Below are 17,005 nucleotides of genomic sequence, written 5' to 3'. Positions count from 1 at the left end.
CAGTAGAATTTGTGTCTACTAGTTAATTGCTATCTTATGCGAGAGAATACAATTTAGCATCTGGTTCGCATGAACTTATGACCATTTTAAATTCATAATCTACATTTCAAACTAATTCAATTAGATAACCGGGGCATTATTGAGAAGCGCTTAGAAGCTTTGAGAAAAGCGCTATATAAGATTGACATATTATTATTTTTATTATTACAATCAAAATGTTATTGAATGGTGAATTACAGATAGCTTTATTCTGATTTTTTTATTGTTGGTATAATAATCAACTGCTCTATTTTCAATTTCTCAATTCATTTTTGACATTTTTTGTATTTCTTACAATTTTTGTAGCTCGTCCAGCGATGATTATTACAGAATTTGTTGCGAATGGAGCACTGGATACGTTTCTTCGTGTAAGTTAACATCTTGTATGTTTTTTTACAATTCAAGAAAATTAACACAAATTTGTTTATTTAAATAAGTTTGCAACTAAAATGAAAAACTTGTAGATCTAGCTTCGCATTCTTAAAAAGTTGAATGATGTCTTAAACATGCTCTGTCTATCTTATTTCATCTACTGTCCCCTTTCATCCACTGTCTCGATGGGAAAGGTCACTATTAATTTTCAATATCATTCTATGAATGTTATACTAATTTTTAGTTTCGATTTTTGTCATTTTGTAGTCCTTTATTTGGAGTGTAGAAAAATAACTTTTGTAACATAAAATTGTAATTGTTGTTTACTTTTATTTTACTTTTATTAGCATAAATGCCAGTTGCTTTCTTGATTGTAGATTGTTATTTCTTACCTCTATATAGGAGCATGATGGCCAATTCACAATGGTACAGCTCATAGGCATGCTTAGATGCATAGCATCTGGTATGCGCTATTTATCGGAAATGAACTATGTACACCGTGACCTGGCAGCCAGGAATATACTTGTAGATGAGACTCTTGACTGTAAGGTCGCAGACTTTGGTTTATCGAGAGAAAAAGAAGAAGGAGCATATGAAACAAAGGTAGTGTTATTTTCAAGTTATGATGCAACTATCTCACTATTCTACAGGGGCGAACCCAGAATACAACTAGGGTGTTATGAAGTGTCATTTATTTATGGACGCTCCTACACGTAGATGATACCCACACAATAAGAAACGTTCTGAGTTTTGTGTATTTTCGTTTATTCTCAAAACTTGCTACTCCTGGATAGGCAGGAAAAACCCGTCAAATTAGTTACAGCCAGAAGACTGTAAGACAACATGTCACAATAAACTAGGCCGGCATATGTGGCATCTGCAAGGGAAATCAGACATAAGTCGGAATTTTCAAAATTGAGATTTCCACAAATACTGAAACTACATAATCCATGATTTAAAATGCTGAAAAAAATATCTTGATACCATGTCTACTTCCAGAGATATCTCAGTCTAAAGTTTTGGTTGTTACAATCAGTGTTTTGAGAAAAATGCTTTTAAAGTTAAGTAACAGGAAATGACAACAACAAAAAAATAAACAGGGCGTGTAAGTTTACGCCTTAGCAAATGGTATTCTAATTGTTTTATTTCAATGAAACTTCGCACCTTCCTTAATTAACTATTGTTCTATTATTATGCAAAATTTCATTAAAATCAACTCAATGGAACACTTTCAATTTAAGCATAAAACATGATAGGTTTTATGAAAATCATACATAATTTACACCATCTTTTTAACCAACATATTACACAAAATGTTAAAATGTATCTATTTATTTGTCTCAAAATAGAAAAACACCAAGGTAATGTAAATAAATATTGTTTCAGCTATCATTTTCTGTAAAAATAAAAAAATGTAATTTTTCAGCCTTTTAATGTTTTTGGCTGTTTCTACAAATCTACAAATGCGACTTATGTCCGATTTCGCTTGCATGTGCCACATATGTGTGTTGGTTTGCTCTCTGTAACTTTGAATACATCCAAACATTGAGGGTGCTATGACAAATCTGAGGCATCAGTATCGGTAATAAACCAGTCACTTCAAAGGCATTATGTGTTTTGTTTATTATTATTATCAGGAGAGTTTGAGGTCTGGATATAAAATCAAATATTGACTAACATATTTTGTTTTCTTAATAAAAATGTCTCTAACCTTTTTTTCTCAATGTGTGTTTTTTTTACAGGGAGGAGGTAAAATCCCAGTAAGATGGACGTCACCAGAGGCGATATCTTACAAAAAATTTACTTCTGCGTCAGACGTATGGAGTTATGGGATCGTTATGTGGGAAGTCATGTCCTATGGGGAGCGGCCATATTGGAACTGGTCAAACCATGATGTATGTATTAATTATTTATGAACGAGAAGAAATATATGTTTAACGCTACAACCATGAGCCTTATTCAGGAACTCCTTGTTTAAGGGGACACTTGTTTGGGTCCGGAGGTGTTCCTTTAATAGGGGTTCTAGCATTATACTCCTCAAACAAATTATGTAAAATATAATGTGTAATATTAAAATACATATAAATCTGTAGTGTACATTTAATTTATAATTCCTTAAAAAACAGAGAGAAATAAAATGAAATATAGTTTATGCAAAGCAGTCTTGCAAATTGAGTCAGTAGGTTGTAATATGAAATAAGGGGCCCAACAAATAATAAGGTTGTTCCCTGAATAGGAGTATATCTTCTATATATATAAACTGTTTTAAACATTGACATCTTTTTCTGGATTGTTGTGCAGGGTTTTTTCCCATTGACAAAATATTATTTGATTTGTCTTTGAACTACAATACAAACTTTTGTTTAATTTTCCAGGTTCTACAAGCTGTAGAAAAGGGATACCGTCTTCCACCACCAATGGAGTGTCCTCAAGCTAGCTATCAAATGATGTTAGATTGTTGGCAGAAGGACCGACTTCACAGGCCGACGTTTGGCACTCTGGTGTCAACTCTTGACAGGCTAGCTAGAAACCCAAGCATACTTTTGAGCATGGCAAAAGTTAGGTAAGTTCTTGCAAAGACAAATATTGTATCCAGTACTTTCACTTTCTTGCTAGTTGTAAATAAAGGTGCCACCTACATGTTAACAAAGAGATACAACATTAGTTTAGCACTTCATTTTACAATTTTTAGGACAGGCTTCTTCATACACAATACAACATGATGACATGCTTTAAGAGTTTTCCAAATTATATCAAATTATAAAGTTTGAATTAAAAAAATGTCTTTTTATACTTAGTGACCTCTTCAGTTAAAGACTGATCTCCCAGATTAGCATATAACGAGAGAATCCCTTAGTCCTTTGAATCTACTCTACTTATCCTACTCCTTTATCGTGCGGATTAGCAATGTATGTACAAATGGATCAATGGCTTTCTGTCCCACCTGAAGGATGAAACAATGAAAGTATACAAGCAGTATGAATGACACAGAAAGATCTCGAACCCATGCCTTTTACAGGGTCTTGCTAGTCCCATATCCCTTTACCAGGGAAGAGCCTTCCCTGCCCTTTCATTACGCCATCCTGCTCAATCAAATATATCTTTATTTCTTGTGAAGATGGAGAATGCTCATCTATTTGTTGCTTTTATATTTTTAGAGAGAATCCTCTTGATGCTGCCATGCAAGAGATGGCCAAGTTCCAGAACGTAGAAGAATGGTTAGAAAGCATGAAAATGACACGATACCGAGATACATTTGAACATGCTGGGTACGTGAAACTACGCGACATCGCTCACCTTTGTGCCAACGACCTGCCTCGACTCGGAATTAATCTTGTTGGACACCAGAAAAAGATTATGAAAGGGATTCAAATGATTCGAGCACGTATGGATTCTAATGGCGAAACATTTGTATGATGTTAGAGATGTGTATAGTAGATATGACGTGATTATGAAAAAACGTCAACAATTACACTGTTAATATAAAAATAAGGATTATATAATATAGATAAATTAAAACTGACAGAACAAATGAAATATAGTGATAAGATAAAGAAACTGGATTAAATTTAATATGCAAATTTATACTGTATGGACATTGGTTGTAAAATATGCATAAATATGCATATCATTTACATAAAATCCTACAAAATAAAATGTTATTCTCTGACAATCGACATGTTGTTGATTTCAACAGGTTTTTTTTAAATTATGGTGTTTGTTGTGGGGTGAGGGAGGAGGGAATGAGGGTGAAATCGGTACAATAAATGGTTTTCTGTAAAAGTTTGAAAATTAATAAATTTCAAGAGTTGATATTAGGTAACGATGACACTAATTAATACCAGACCATTTTTATTTTAAACAAAGAATGAAATTTAGAAAAATGCATAAAAATTATATCCTACGATAAAATTGTATAATATCAAAGAAGACTTTAACTTGTAATTTATACAAAACAAAATGTCTTTAAGATGTAGAATTTTATGTTAAGATATATTATCAAATTTGTTTGATTTTGCACAAAGATTTACCTAATTGTGTCTACTAAAGCAGAAGAAGAAAATAATTTCATAAAATTGCATCTTTAAACTTCTGTAATTGGGTGAATATAAAAACATGACATTTGTATAATATTTCAGTTTGTTCATTAGTTTAAAAAGTCCATTTAAACACAAACCTGGCTAGATTGGTTTAAATTTCAGAGGGACTATTTTTGATCATTTGAAGTACAATGATCCAAGATGTTGCCGCCTTCTCATAAAGTTTACTGGAACTGGAATTGGCACAAATTTATAGTTGGTTAGATGGTTTGTCTCAACAAATTTTAATTAATATATGAGTATATATTATAAATAAAAGTAAACCAAAATAAAGTAAAAATAAATATACTTGTACTTAAATTGCCAGACGAATGACATAAAACAAAATAACAATACAGTAAAACAACTTTATCTGACCAGGGAAGAGCGTAATTACATAATTTCACTCTTCGCTTATCTAACTAATGATTGGAAACTTGTAAGCAGTAATTTATCCATTGAAGATAAAATGTTTTTATATTTTAATTTCACTTCGTCCACACAGTGGCAATTAAGTGATAATTGTACTAAAATGTCATACTGTAAATCTTGCTGTTTTAAAAGTTGCAAGATTTAATATTATAATAATACAAGTATACAAAATATGTATATAAAGATTTTAATATCTTAGTGTGATTTAGTTGAAGATATTTGAAAGAGATGTAAGTATAATAGGTGTCTACCTTGTACTTGCAACCTTATAAATAATAGTTATAAGGAATTATATTTTTATTTAACTCTACTGAATTCATTTATGAAACATGAAATGTTCAGTAATGCAAAGTTTATAAACTGGTTTAAATGTTTTATTTTTTAAATATGTAAAGTACAAGTTAATGTGATACTTAATATTATCAACATCATCAGTGGCCTGTTACTTAAATTATAATATTTTTTTTTATGATAAGCATTGTTGTACAATACGCAAAGGCCTATACATTTCATTACTCGACACTCTGAATTTTGGTATTGTAATTTTTCTGCGTTGAGGAGAAAAAAAAATATTTTATGTTGATTTTGACATGTTTCATTATAGAAGGAGTTTTTACGAAACAATCAAAGTTTTTATTTAGCCTGATTTGTGTTTTATATTTAAAGTATTTATTATATTTTTGCCTTTCCAATATCTGTCAGAAAAATGTAGAAATACAGTATATTGTTGTCATCAAAATTAATATCATTATTATCAGCATAAATTGAGTTTATTTGATCATCATCATTGTTGTCTTCAAAACCAGTGCCATGTTCTTCTTAACATCATCAGGATCATCATCATTAGTATCATTATTGTCAACATTTGTCTTTTCAACAACTTTTTTTCATCAATATCATTATCATGATGGTCTTGGAAACAATATAATTATCATTCATTGTATCAACATCATCCGCTTCAAAATCATTTTTTTTTTGTCCAATGGCAGAGACATTTTATAAATTACTGTTGGCCAATTCTCTATTAACATGGTTACCTGTAGTATTAACTTGTGTTGTTAAGGATTAAGTCCTTTACATTGTCGATTATTTTTATATGTGACATTTTTATAAATTCGTCTCTGGTACCTCATTTCCATTTGCACTACTTGTAAACTATTGACAAATGTGAATAATGATAATTAAGTTTTGAGTGGCAGTAAGAGCGATTAAGATAAATATGATCGTGACTTTTTTATACAGAAATATTCTCGCATAGCCTAGATTAGTATAGGCCTACAGTAATAATTAAAAGCTCCGCTCGTAACACACTGTAGGCACAATCTTACATCCGTTTTCACATGTCATCCTTCTTTATCATTTCGAGCTTCCATTCTCCTATTAAAATACCTCCTTGTAGAAAACATATTTTATATTTGCTGTGAAAAATACTAGATTTATATATTACGCAATATGGGTGTTAGTAAAAAAGAGAGTTTGCAATATTGTCATTGTAGAACATTTTGTTTGGTATATGTGACATATTTTGTTGATAAAGAATACAATAATAAAATTTGTTGTCTGGGTTTTAAAACCATGAAGTAATAGGTGACCTTTGACATGAAGCTCCCATCCATAACAAAATGCTATTTCGATCCCTTGGCTCAATGGTTTAAAAATCAGTTCTTGCATATCAATTCTTGTTGAATTACTTACGCCTGTACTTTTTATAATGCTACTATTTATTTTAAAAGAAAAATTACTTTGTAATAGTTTTAGGTTATTTTTCATAGATATTTTAATATTACTTTTTTTTTCAATTTATTTACACCTTAGGCCTACAAATTGTTTTAGGAATGTTTTTCTTTTGATATGCCTTTTATTTACTCCTGGTTATATTTATTTATTCACTGTAAAATAAGTATTTTTAATGTCTGTGTTTACTCACTGGTTTTGATATTTGTTGATTCAACCAAAGTTGAATAAGTTTCTTTTAGAGTCTTTCTGTAAAAAAGATATTGTCTAGAGAGTGGAGAGGATTGATAAGATCCTCCAACAAATTGTTGTAAATAAGATATTAGCCAAAAATGTTGTAAAAATTGCAAATTTTACCCGGGTTGATCATCCAGTCGACCAATAGATTATATTAAAACGATTATTTGATTTAATCTTTTTTAAAAGGTCGATTTCAAGTAGAATATCTTTCGAACTAGCAATATAAACGTAGCATGGTTGGTTGTAATTATGGAAAAGAAATAAAAATGCTTGTTTAAAAAGTGCCATCTTTATATTATTTTTTTGTTGTGATAAAAACATACTTTGTAGCCATTTTGAAGAAAATACTTCTGTGTAGTATTATTAAATAGGTAACATTTTGAAAAGCCCATATTTTGAATTGCCCCGTGTGGGATGATTAAAGAATTTTGAATTGAATTGATTTTGTAAAAAATCGCTCTCGATTGATTTTGTCAAAAAATTGGCAAATTTCGATATTTTTTCAATTTTTTTTTTAATTGTTCGGCAGAAAGTGGTCCTATGGCACCATAAGATACAAATAATACGTCAACAGCACTACTAGTACAAAATAACTGAATTTTAAAAAGGCCATATTTTGAATGTTTTTGCAAAAAAAAAATCTTTTGTACTATAATAGTATAGGGATTACAATATCCGTGCACATAGCAATATCGGTGCATAATTAATAATTCAATTTTAAAAATACAATATTTTGAATGATTTTATTTCGCACACAGTAGCCTAAAGTTTCGACCTTTTATTTTTCGACATAAAGAGTGATCCTCTTACACATTTAAATGGTTATTATGACAAAAAATACGTCCAAAATAGCAATATTAGTGCATAATAAATCCTGTATAGTGATTTGTTTGAAAAATGGGTAAATGTCGACCTTTTTATTTTCGACATAAAGTGGTCCGATGAGATTATTCTGGCGCCGTGTTCGCCTAATTTAAATATCAGTATTCCAGAACTCTTAGTTATGTATTACAGTTGGTAAACAGTACGTAATTCCAATTCCGATCCTAAAACGTCTTAAATGCATGCAAGTACAGTCTATGTTACATGTAAGTAACCGAATAAGCTGATTATGATCAGCCTTATAGTTTATATAGGTTTTATTAACATTTGACGTCACTTGGATTCCTATGGATTCAACTAAGACGCGCCGACGAGTCACGATGTTTCGTCTGGCCAATCAACACTGATGGCAATGATGTCTGTCCTATCACAACAAGAGTTTACATCTGCTGCTGGAGTTCAGTGTATTTCTCAAGATACCGATTGATCGTTACCCAGAGAACTTAAAATACTGATTCCGATGCCTCGCGTCCACCTCTTCGTTTTCCAACTTTCAAAGTACGACAATAAAGTTGGTAGTTCCACGGAGGATAGATAGTTAATGAAGATAATGGAATCTAATTTTTTAGTGATACCACCGTCATTCGGTTGCACTTGTACTGCTACCTTTTCGTTTATCTAGGCCCGTACCTGATAACAGACATGAGGCGATGAAACGGTTTGTTTCGTTACTGTCCTTTTCACGAAAGCCCTAGATAACAACAATTTCATCTGGTTTCTATTTTTATTTGTAATGAGATAGAGTTCGTAGTAACACAAAAAAAAAATGATGAAGTCTAGCTGGCAGCTTGACGAAACTACCTCAAAATCCAGGGTTCATCAAGCAGCAATAAACTCAGTGTATATGTTTAGGATGGAGGATGGTTAATACAGGTTACATACCCCTTTACATCGCCATGCTTAAAACAAACCTATGTCGTGTCCGGATAAATTTCCATTTTACACCTGATTCTTTAACCCGGGAATGACACGGGTTGCGTGTGTTAAAATTATCTGCTCATTATACCTCCTATAAAAAGTATGATTAATTATTGGATAACAAGTTTATGGAATAATCTAGAAGGATAAGAACATAATAAGAATTGTAAGAGGAGCAGTATATTTTGTTTGTGAGAAGAATTTTGTATACTAGATTCTTGTTTGAAGTTGATTGGATTAAAGCTTTGTTTTTGTGTTTGAGTTGTTTGTGTGCTTATGCTATATCACATGGAAGTTAAAGGAATACATTCTCAATCGCTCGGAAACATTACGTAACCATATTGTTGTTAATAGATGAATATGGACACTTTTTCGAAATAATGAGAATCAATTTAATTCATTTATTTAATCAATCAATTTTGTTATGTAATTATAAAGTAGGCCTATATGAATTTGAATATATCAACAACATTTATTATGTATTTATAAGAACGAATGAAATGTTATGGGTAACATAAATATCAATAATTATAATAATTTCAATTGTAAGGTAACAAATAATAGTATTGTATAGAAAATCTAAATTAAACTTTTAAATACAATTGTCTATCAGAGGCTGATACGAGCATGTTATTTTGATTGTTGCCATTATGTGGAGAGTGTTTACTTATTTTGTGCACATGCACACTTAATTAATTTTGTGCATTCTTTCTTGTGGACTGGCCAATGCCTATTAAGACATTTAGAAGCGCAATAGAAATGCGTTCCACAATGCATTTTACATGGAAAGTACGGAGGAAACGTTGCTTTACCACATGCGTCACAAAAACGAACTTCCAGCTTTGTTGTCATTTCTGCTTTTACCTAAGGAAAGAAAAAACAAAATCAATCAACGTCGTCTGAATGTTTTAATTTCAGTCAATGTTCGTTTTGATAAGAATAATTTTAAGCTATTAGTTATGGGTAGAAATACTGTACTAGGCATACGGGTTTTGATGGACGTGTAAATAAATGAATAATTTATATTAAATGCTTGCTTGCAAAAAATAAATTAACTGAAAGTATGTTTGATACAACGTAGGCCTATATATTTTGTTATAAAATTTGAAGTCATCCATTGGCGGCAATACATCGATCCATTCACCTGCTCCGTGGCAGTGCATGCATACATTATTATGGTATAGTATAAATATTAGATGAATTTGGAATTTGTTTTACCTTTCCGTTTCGGTTTCTTGCTCTTCTTTTACATCTTTTGATCAATCGTGTTGTTGGTTTATTAATACGTTTTGCTCTATAGTTATTCAGTGTTCTGTCATATTTATTTTTTAAACAAGAAAACTCATCGTCTGATTCTTCAAAGTTGAAATCCCAATCTTCTTCATTGTACGAACTGTCTTCCAAGTTGTCAAGTTCAATTTGTTTGTTATTACAACTTTCATCGACTTCTTTGGAAATTTCTTTGGCTGGTTTCTCATTCTCGATGTATGTTTTTTCAAGTTTCACAAGCTTATCACATTGGTTAGCTGGTTTATTTCCTTTCATATCGTCATTATTTTCATTTGGTACCTTAACATCATTTTCCTTTGTAATTTTACCTACTAATTTATTTTCGGTAATAGCGTATTCATCTTTAGTATTTTTGTTATTGCATTCATTTGCATTGTTTTCACCCTTATTAGCGGTCACTTTTTTCATCGGTGGGGGAATTAAATATTTTTTTCTTCTTCGTTTATTTTTCTTTTTCTTCTTGTTACCTTTATTGGTTACAGTAGTTTTTTTACTTTCCGTGGTTGTTGTTTGTGTAGGTGGAGATGTTTGAACATTTTCAGGTTTTTGAGCAAGATTGACCTCAGTAGCAGTGGTCAAGTCTTGTTTTGTCGAGCTATATTTGTTGGCACAAACCCAACAACTATGGTCACCCGCATCTCCAGAATATGAAATTGCTTTGAAAACCAATGTATCTCCTTCTGGTGCATATGTTACTTGGAAATTTTGCCCAGTTTCCTTTTCCTCGAAAACCCAAGAATATTCTTTATGTAGTGGCAATGTTTTAGCAATATTCTTATCAGCTAACGTATCAGTCGATAATTTTGTTATAGTAAGTACATGCAGTAATTTAGTTGTCTGGTCAAACACATGACTACTCGATGTTGCTTTGTTGTTTTGACCAGAAATAGTATCTGTATCACAATCAGAACAATTGAAAGGTAAACAGACCAGATTGCTCCGTGTCTCTGTGTTTAGATGTTTTGCAATAATTTCAAATTGCGTTTCTTCTATTTCCTCTAACATTTCAAGGAAAATCTTTGGAGATAATGTGTCATTGTCCTGATTCCAAATTTGTAAGTAGAAAACATTACATGATTGAGAAGATTCATCCTTTTTTATATCAATTGTAAGTTTACGTCCATGTTTTCGATTCTTCATTAGGACGATTATTTTCTCAGGAAAATAGTTAAGTTGTGAAATCTTTCCAATATACAAATCGACAGCAAGTGATTCACTTACTTCCGTTTTGCTTTTTATGATGAATAGTTTTTCGTTTTCAGCGTAATTATTACCAAAACGATTTTTAATTTGGAAAAAAATTTCATCTATGTGCTTTACTGCTGTCTTTTTAACATTATTAAGCAAATCGTTAATATCTTCTGCTACGTTGTTAGTAGATAGTCCTAATGTCTGTTCTTTTTTGTCTACTAAATATACTGATTCTTTGTCATGTTTGCTACCGTTTTCTTCCGTAGCTCGACTATCCGTTTTTGATTTAGGACAATGTGATGTTGTTGCTTCACATCGATTCAATTCTATCATAATACATTTACCTGAAGAATCGCAATCTGTGGGTACCAGTCCATGTTTGCTAGAGTTGTCAGTATTCTCGTGGCCTTCTGAAATACCCGGTGTGTTATTTTTTGTCTCAGGCTGAACTTGTATAGAAGTAATTGGGGCTTGGGTTTTCTTTAATTGAATATGCTTTCTGCCTTTCTCTTTTGTTATACCTTTTAATTTGGTTTTTAAGTGTTCAGACTCCAGAGTATTTACTTTAATGGATGTATTTCTAGTCAAGCTAGGCTGCTGTTTGCTCTGATGTGGTGTCGGGCTAGTATTATTTAGACTCATAGTTTCTTTATCAGAAATGGCAGTTTTGGCAGCAATATCTGCTGATGATGCAAGAGTATTTATTAGATGATTTTCAGATATTGTATTTGCATTGGTGTTTTTTAAAACGGATACACACATATTTGTCTTAATCTCTGTTTTAGAGTAGTCATTCTCTAGATTCTCTTCAGATTGTTTCTTCATTTTGATTACATCTGGCCCTCTGGCACTATTTTCTGTTGTATCAAGTACCGAAAACATACGTAATGGATCTTTGTTTAAATGATCGTCATCTTCTATGTTCAATTTTCCGAATGCAATAGTAATATCTTCAGCAATGTCTGCTTGATCTTTGTCTTGTAATTTTACTGCGTTGTTATCGTCGGTACAACTGGCTTTATCAACACCTTTAGAAAATGTGACTACTTTGCTGCACTTCGATGGCAATACTTTTTTAGTTTCATGTTTTCCAATGGTGCTTGCAACGGGATTTTGCTGAGCTGGAAGCTGGATCTGTGCTTTCGGTTTGCTACCCACATAAGTGCACTTCTTAAGATTAGGATAATCAGGTAAAACTTTGCTATTAGACTTTGTAGTCATTGCTTCGTTATTGCAACTGTTTGTAATTGATTGGGGTTGGTGTTTTTCAGTGCTGAAGCAAACTTGACTGGCAGCATGTTGACTGTTCACATTCACTCTTTTCCAATTCTGTTTGAAACGCTCTATATTATCACCAGACGGTATGTTTGTAATGTAATCATGACCATTTATTTCGTTCAAGCACTTTGAAGCTTTTGACTGCGACTCATTCTTTATTTGTGAAACCTCATTCCTTTCTGGAGTGTGTAACTTGTTCAGGTTTGACGTCAAAAGTTTTGTAATATTGGTAGAAGTCACAACTATACCATTATCCAACGAGCAAACAACTTTCTTGGTGCAGTTTAGTCCACGGTCAGATACGTCGCCATTTTCTATTCGATTCGTTACTACTTTATTTTCTTCAGCAGCAGCATCCGACAACCAACCAGCATCATTATCAAATGTTGCTTTATCGTCATCAACCACTAATAACCCCTATGAGTACAACAGAAATTAGTCATATTTAAATTGAAATTAGCGTAGCAAAGGGGCCGGGGTCGGTAAGTTATCATACTTGCATAAATTCGTCTTGACTTTGTGTTACATCCTTAATAGATTTTCGTAGCGTAAGCATAAGTTTTACCAGAAATCATAAGAATCACTTTCCATTTTGTTACGGCAAAACTTTTTACGCATCAGGACTATACAGTCAGTATTAATCAGTATTAATTTAAAAGTAAAGTATTTTTGATTAACAACAAACAAAAACAAAATGTGTGTAGGAACCATGGCGGTACGGTAACTTTCATATTTTTTAGGCCTCCTCAATGATCGCGACGAACCACGTACTTCATAGTGTGACCAGAAAGCGCTAGACCCCCTAAACATTCCATCGCGTGGTGAATTTTCGCATCTCCATTGTCGCTATGGCGTGACGTAGTTCAAGTCGGACTTACGCGAAGAAAATAATGTAATTTGTATACGGTTGTAAATAAACATGAGCATTATTATAACATATATTATATAACACCTAAATAAATTCCTGTCATTTGATTGGACGATTGTTGGTCACATGGCGTGCAATAGTACGAACTATTAAACGATCGTTTAATAGTACTTTTTTTCGTGTACGAAAAAAAAGTCTGTTCGCGTTGAACATTTTATTTGATTCAAATGACCGGAATCTATTTAGATGTTATATAAAACAATAATAATGAATGTTTTATATTCGTGTAATGGTACAAATAATGGCAATTTGGTGAATGATAAAAGGTTAAATATCAACTCGGCTTTCGATATATAACCTTTCATCATTCACCTCATGCCATTATTATTTTGTACCATTACACTCATAAACATTCATTATTTGTATACCAATGGATATCTAATTAAGCTAATATAAAAATATATATTTCATTCTTTAATATCTGACCAATAGCCTATATATAACAACTCAATGACTGTTACATTTTTTATAAACCTCGTTTAAATACCATTTAGGCTATACTAGTCGGCGATTTAGCCTGCCCCGGTTTATGAATTAAAATGATGTCATTTTTTTAAGTTTTAAGCTCGAACTACGATTAAAGTCCAGTTTAAGAATACGAGTGCCAGGCCCTAGGCCTAGCCTAGTCACTTACTTGGTCTTTTCTTGCTTTAGGTCTAGGTGGTCTATCTTTCTTGTCGCCTTTTGATTGATGTCCACCCATTTTGAGTAGACCATTAAACTTTTGTATAAATTTCGAAACTTTCGTCATTTAGTCTATAGCCTAGCCGCCTAGTAGGCATAAGCATGTTTACATATCAAAGTATTCTGCGTTTTTGTGTTTAGAATACGTGCAAACAACAACAACATCAATATTCTGTACGTACGCACTTCTATATCGAAGGTATACATCTATACTTGTTTCACTCCGCGTACTTGACTACGCCAACGCGGAATTCGAAACACACGTGCACCACACCTTTGTCACAGAGCGCGCCAAAAAACGGAAAATCCGAATTTGGTACCCTTCGCTTTAGCCAATATCATTATACATAAATGTCCGTCTTTTAAGGTGTTGTTGTACAATTTTATATATTGACACCTTTACACGTTGACTTCAAATGTATGTTAGGACCAGGTGCTTCGAAAACAAAGACCTCAACAAAACATTATTAATATTACCGGGTTCACGAAGGTTTTTAGAGGGCGTTTATTCGAGAGAGGCGTTTATTTTGTTGGGTGTAATAATGATAACATGTATAATCAAACAAATACCCCGTAAGTATGAAAAAATACAACATAATTAATATCAAATTTGTTATCTCACACACTCCATTTGCACCTTGCAACAGTACGAAGTATGCAGTAGGAGAATGTACAAAGATCGATGTATTCGATTTTGATTGTCGCTATAGCAATTATTGTTTATCAAAGACTGTCGGTCGGATAAAAAAAGGGTGGTTGTTGAAAGCTCTTCTGTTTTAAGTCCAGTGTCTTTAATTGGTGTGTCTAGGTAGGGGGTTGTAGGACGCCCTGGATTCCGATGTCCATGTTGAGGTCTCCATAGACTTAGTTTTGAGATGATTTCCTCTCTGCTTCGGAAACAGTGCCCAGCAAATCTCAATCGTCTCTCTTTGATTTTCTCTGAGATGGGAGGGAGATCACCATATAGCTCTTTGTTGGTCAACCTTTCTTTCCAGCTGATATTGAAAGCAGATTTCAGCATCCTGGTGTAGCAACCATCAAGTGATTTCCTGATTTGTTTGGTAATTGTCCAGGTGTCTGCTCCATAAAGAGTACACTTTCAACTGTAGCTTGTAGCTTTGTATAGCTTGTATATTATACAAATAAAGGCATGAGGTGAATGATGAAAGGTTATATATCAACGAGGCAACGCCGAGTTGATATTAACCTTTAATCATTCACCAAATGCCATTATTTGTACCATTACACGAATATAAAACATTCATTATTTGTTTTATATAACATCTAAATAGATTCCTGTCATTTGAATCAAATAAGGTAAGGTAGCCCTAGCCAAAGGCCTACATTTCATTCACATTGATTAACAACAGTAACATTTGGTTTTTAATATTATATTAAATGTTATATTTATGTGGATTTTATAAACACACCTACTTTAGTGTTAATTATGTCAACAAAAGACCAAACAATCTTAGGCCTAGCAAGGCTAAAACGCCTAGACAAGGCCTAGCCTAATACTAGCATGGCCTAGGCTAGACCTAGTAGCCTAGTACTAGCTTGGCTGAAAGGCAAAACTTCGACAGACAATTGGAACTTATCTAGGCTAATTATGGTTTTTCCAACAATTCCACGTCTTGTAGGGATGTCCCCATTAATTAATCAAAATCCTAAAAACGATCTAAAGCTAATTTAAATGCCTTGTTGAATGAAATTAGTACATATATATTTCCAAATCGTACACAAATATCTGCTGCTGTTGCATATCTCGCGGTGTTTACAAATGAAACTGAGACCAGACGACAGGTAACGCTGTTGTATTTCACAGTAATTTATACTAAATTTTGTTCATCCGCGAAACGTTTTTTTTCGTACACAAAAATGTTTAAAAGAGAAACGAAACTGAGGCCAGACGACAGGTGACGCTGTTGTATTTCACATATTATAGGGTAATTTGTATACTAGATTTTTTTTCATCCGCGAAACGTTTTTTTTTTGTACACAAAAATGTTTCAAAAAGTACTATTAAACGATCGTTTAATAGTGCGTACTATTGCACGCCATGTGACCCACAATCGTCCAATGAAATGACAGGAATTTATTTAGGTGTTATATAATATATAATATCATATAGCTATGATATGCCTCGAACTTTTTTTATAAAATGATGACCACCCACAATATTCGGCGTGCTTCGCATGCCTCGCTGCCTTGCACTTTGTCAAAATTCAGATGGCGGACCTTCTAGTCGACATTTTAATTTGTCGTTGATATCAAGTGGTCCAATCATACAATGAGATGGTTATAATAAATGACAATGTTTGAATATATAGGAATATTAGTGCATGATTATTAAATTAAAAATTAAGCCATATTTTGGATGATTTTGCAAAAAAACCATACCACAGTTCAGGGACTTGTCGGAAAATAGACACATTTTGACCCTTTCATTTTTCGGTCAAGAGGTATTGACACATAAAGTGGTCCTATGAAATAATAAGATGGTTATATGAAAATATACGTCCACATATGATGCTATTAGCGCATAATAACTGCATTTTAAAAAGGCCATATTATGGATGATTATAGGGATTTAAAGGAAAAAAAATTGTGATATATATTTTTCGATATCATGTGGTCCATTGACACCGTGGTAGGATAATATGACAATATATGTGTAAATATATCAATATTAGTGCATAATAATTTTAAAAAGGTCATAATTTTCGATGTATTATAGTACAGGGGTTTTTCGATACATCAAGTGGTCCATTGACACCGTGAGATGGTTTTATGACACTGTGTACATAATATTAATATTAGTGCATAATAACTGAATTTTAAACGTAACGAGGTTGGGGCATAAGCCAATAGTAAACAGGCTATCAGAGAAACACGGAGGTAGACACATGTGAGTACTATGTTTCTTTGATGTTGGTAG

The 17,005-nt window shown here is 32.6% G+C and overlaps 3 protein-coding genes across 5 annotated transcripts in view; 2 read left to right on the top strand and 1 right to left on the bottom strand.

The window, feature by feature from the left end:
• Positions 1–4,119, top strand: part of LOC144858728 (ephrin type-B receptor 1-B-like) — a 141,541-nt gene extending 137,422 nt beyond the window's left edge. For all 3 annotated transcript variants that reach the window (XM_078714827.1, XM_078714828.1, XM_078714826.1), the window contains 5 exons: positions 346–407; positions 814–1,014; positions 2,154–2,306; positions 2,787–2,974; positions 3,570–4,119. In XM_078714827.1, coding sequence (XP_078570953.1) covers positions 346–407; positions 814–1,014; positions 2,154–2,306; positions 2,787–2,974; positions 3,570–3,828 — 863 coding nt within the window. In that variant the 3' untranslated portion in view covers positions 3,829–4,119. The remainder of the gene's footprint in view (positions 1–345; positions 408–813; positions 1,015–2,153; positions 2,307–2,786; positions 2,975–3,569) is intronic.
• LOC144834555 (uncharacterized) overlaps positions 1–17,005 on the top strand; it is a 258,410-nt gene that overhangs the window by 114,479 nt on the left and 126,926 nt on the right. The gene's annotated exons all lie outside the window — the stretch shown is intronic.
• LOC144836082 (uncharacterized) lies at positions 9,096–14,131 on the bottom strand. Its single transcript, XM_078691265.1, has 3 exons — positions 14,018–14,131; positions 9,915–12,872; positions 9,096–9,560 (listed from the first exon to the last, which is right to left on the bottom strand). Exons 1-3 carry the CDS (start codon positions 14,084–14,086, stop codon positions 9,360–9,362), a joined length of 3,228 nt encoding a protein of 1,075 aa, XP_078547391.1. The 5' UTR covers positions 14,087–14,131; the 3' UTR covers positions 9,096–9,359.

Source organism: Antedon bifida, chromosome 2 (assembly GCF_963402885.1).
Source record: "Antedon bifida chromosome 2, ecAntBifi1.1, whole genome shotgun sequence".
NCBI lineage: Eukaryota > Metazoa > Echinodermata > Crinoidea > Comatulida > Antedonidae > Antedon > Antedon bifida.
Note: the sequence above shows the minus strand (reverse complement) of the source record. Positions and strands in the feature narration are given on the sequence as shown.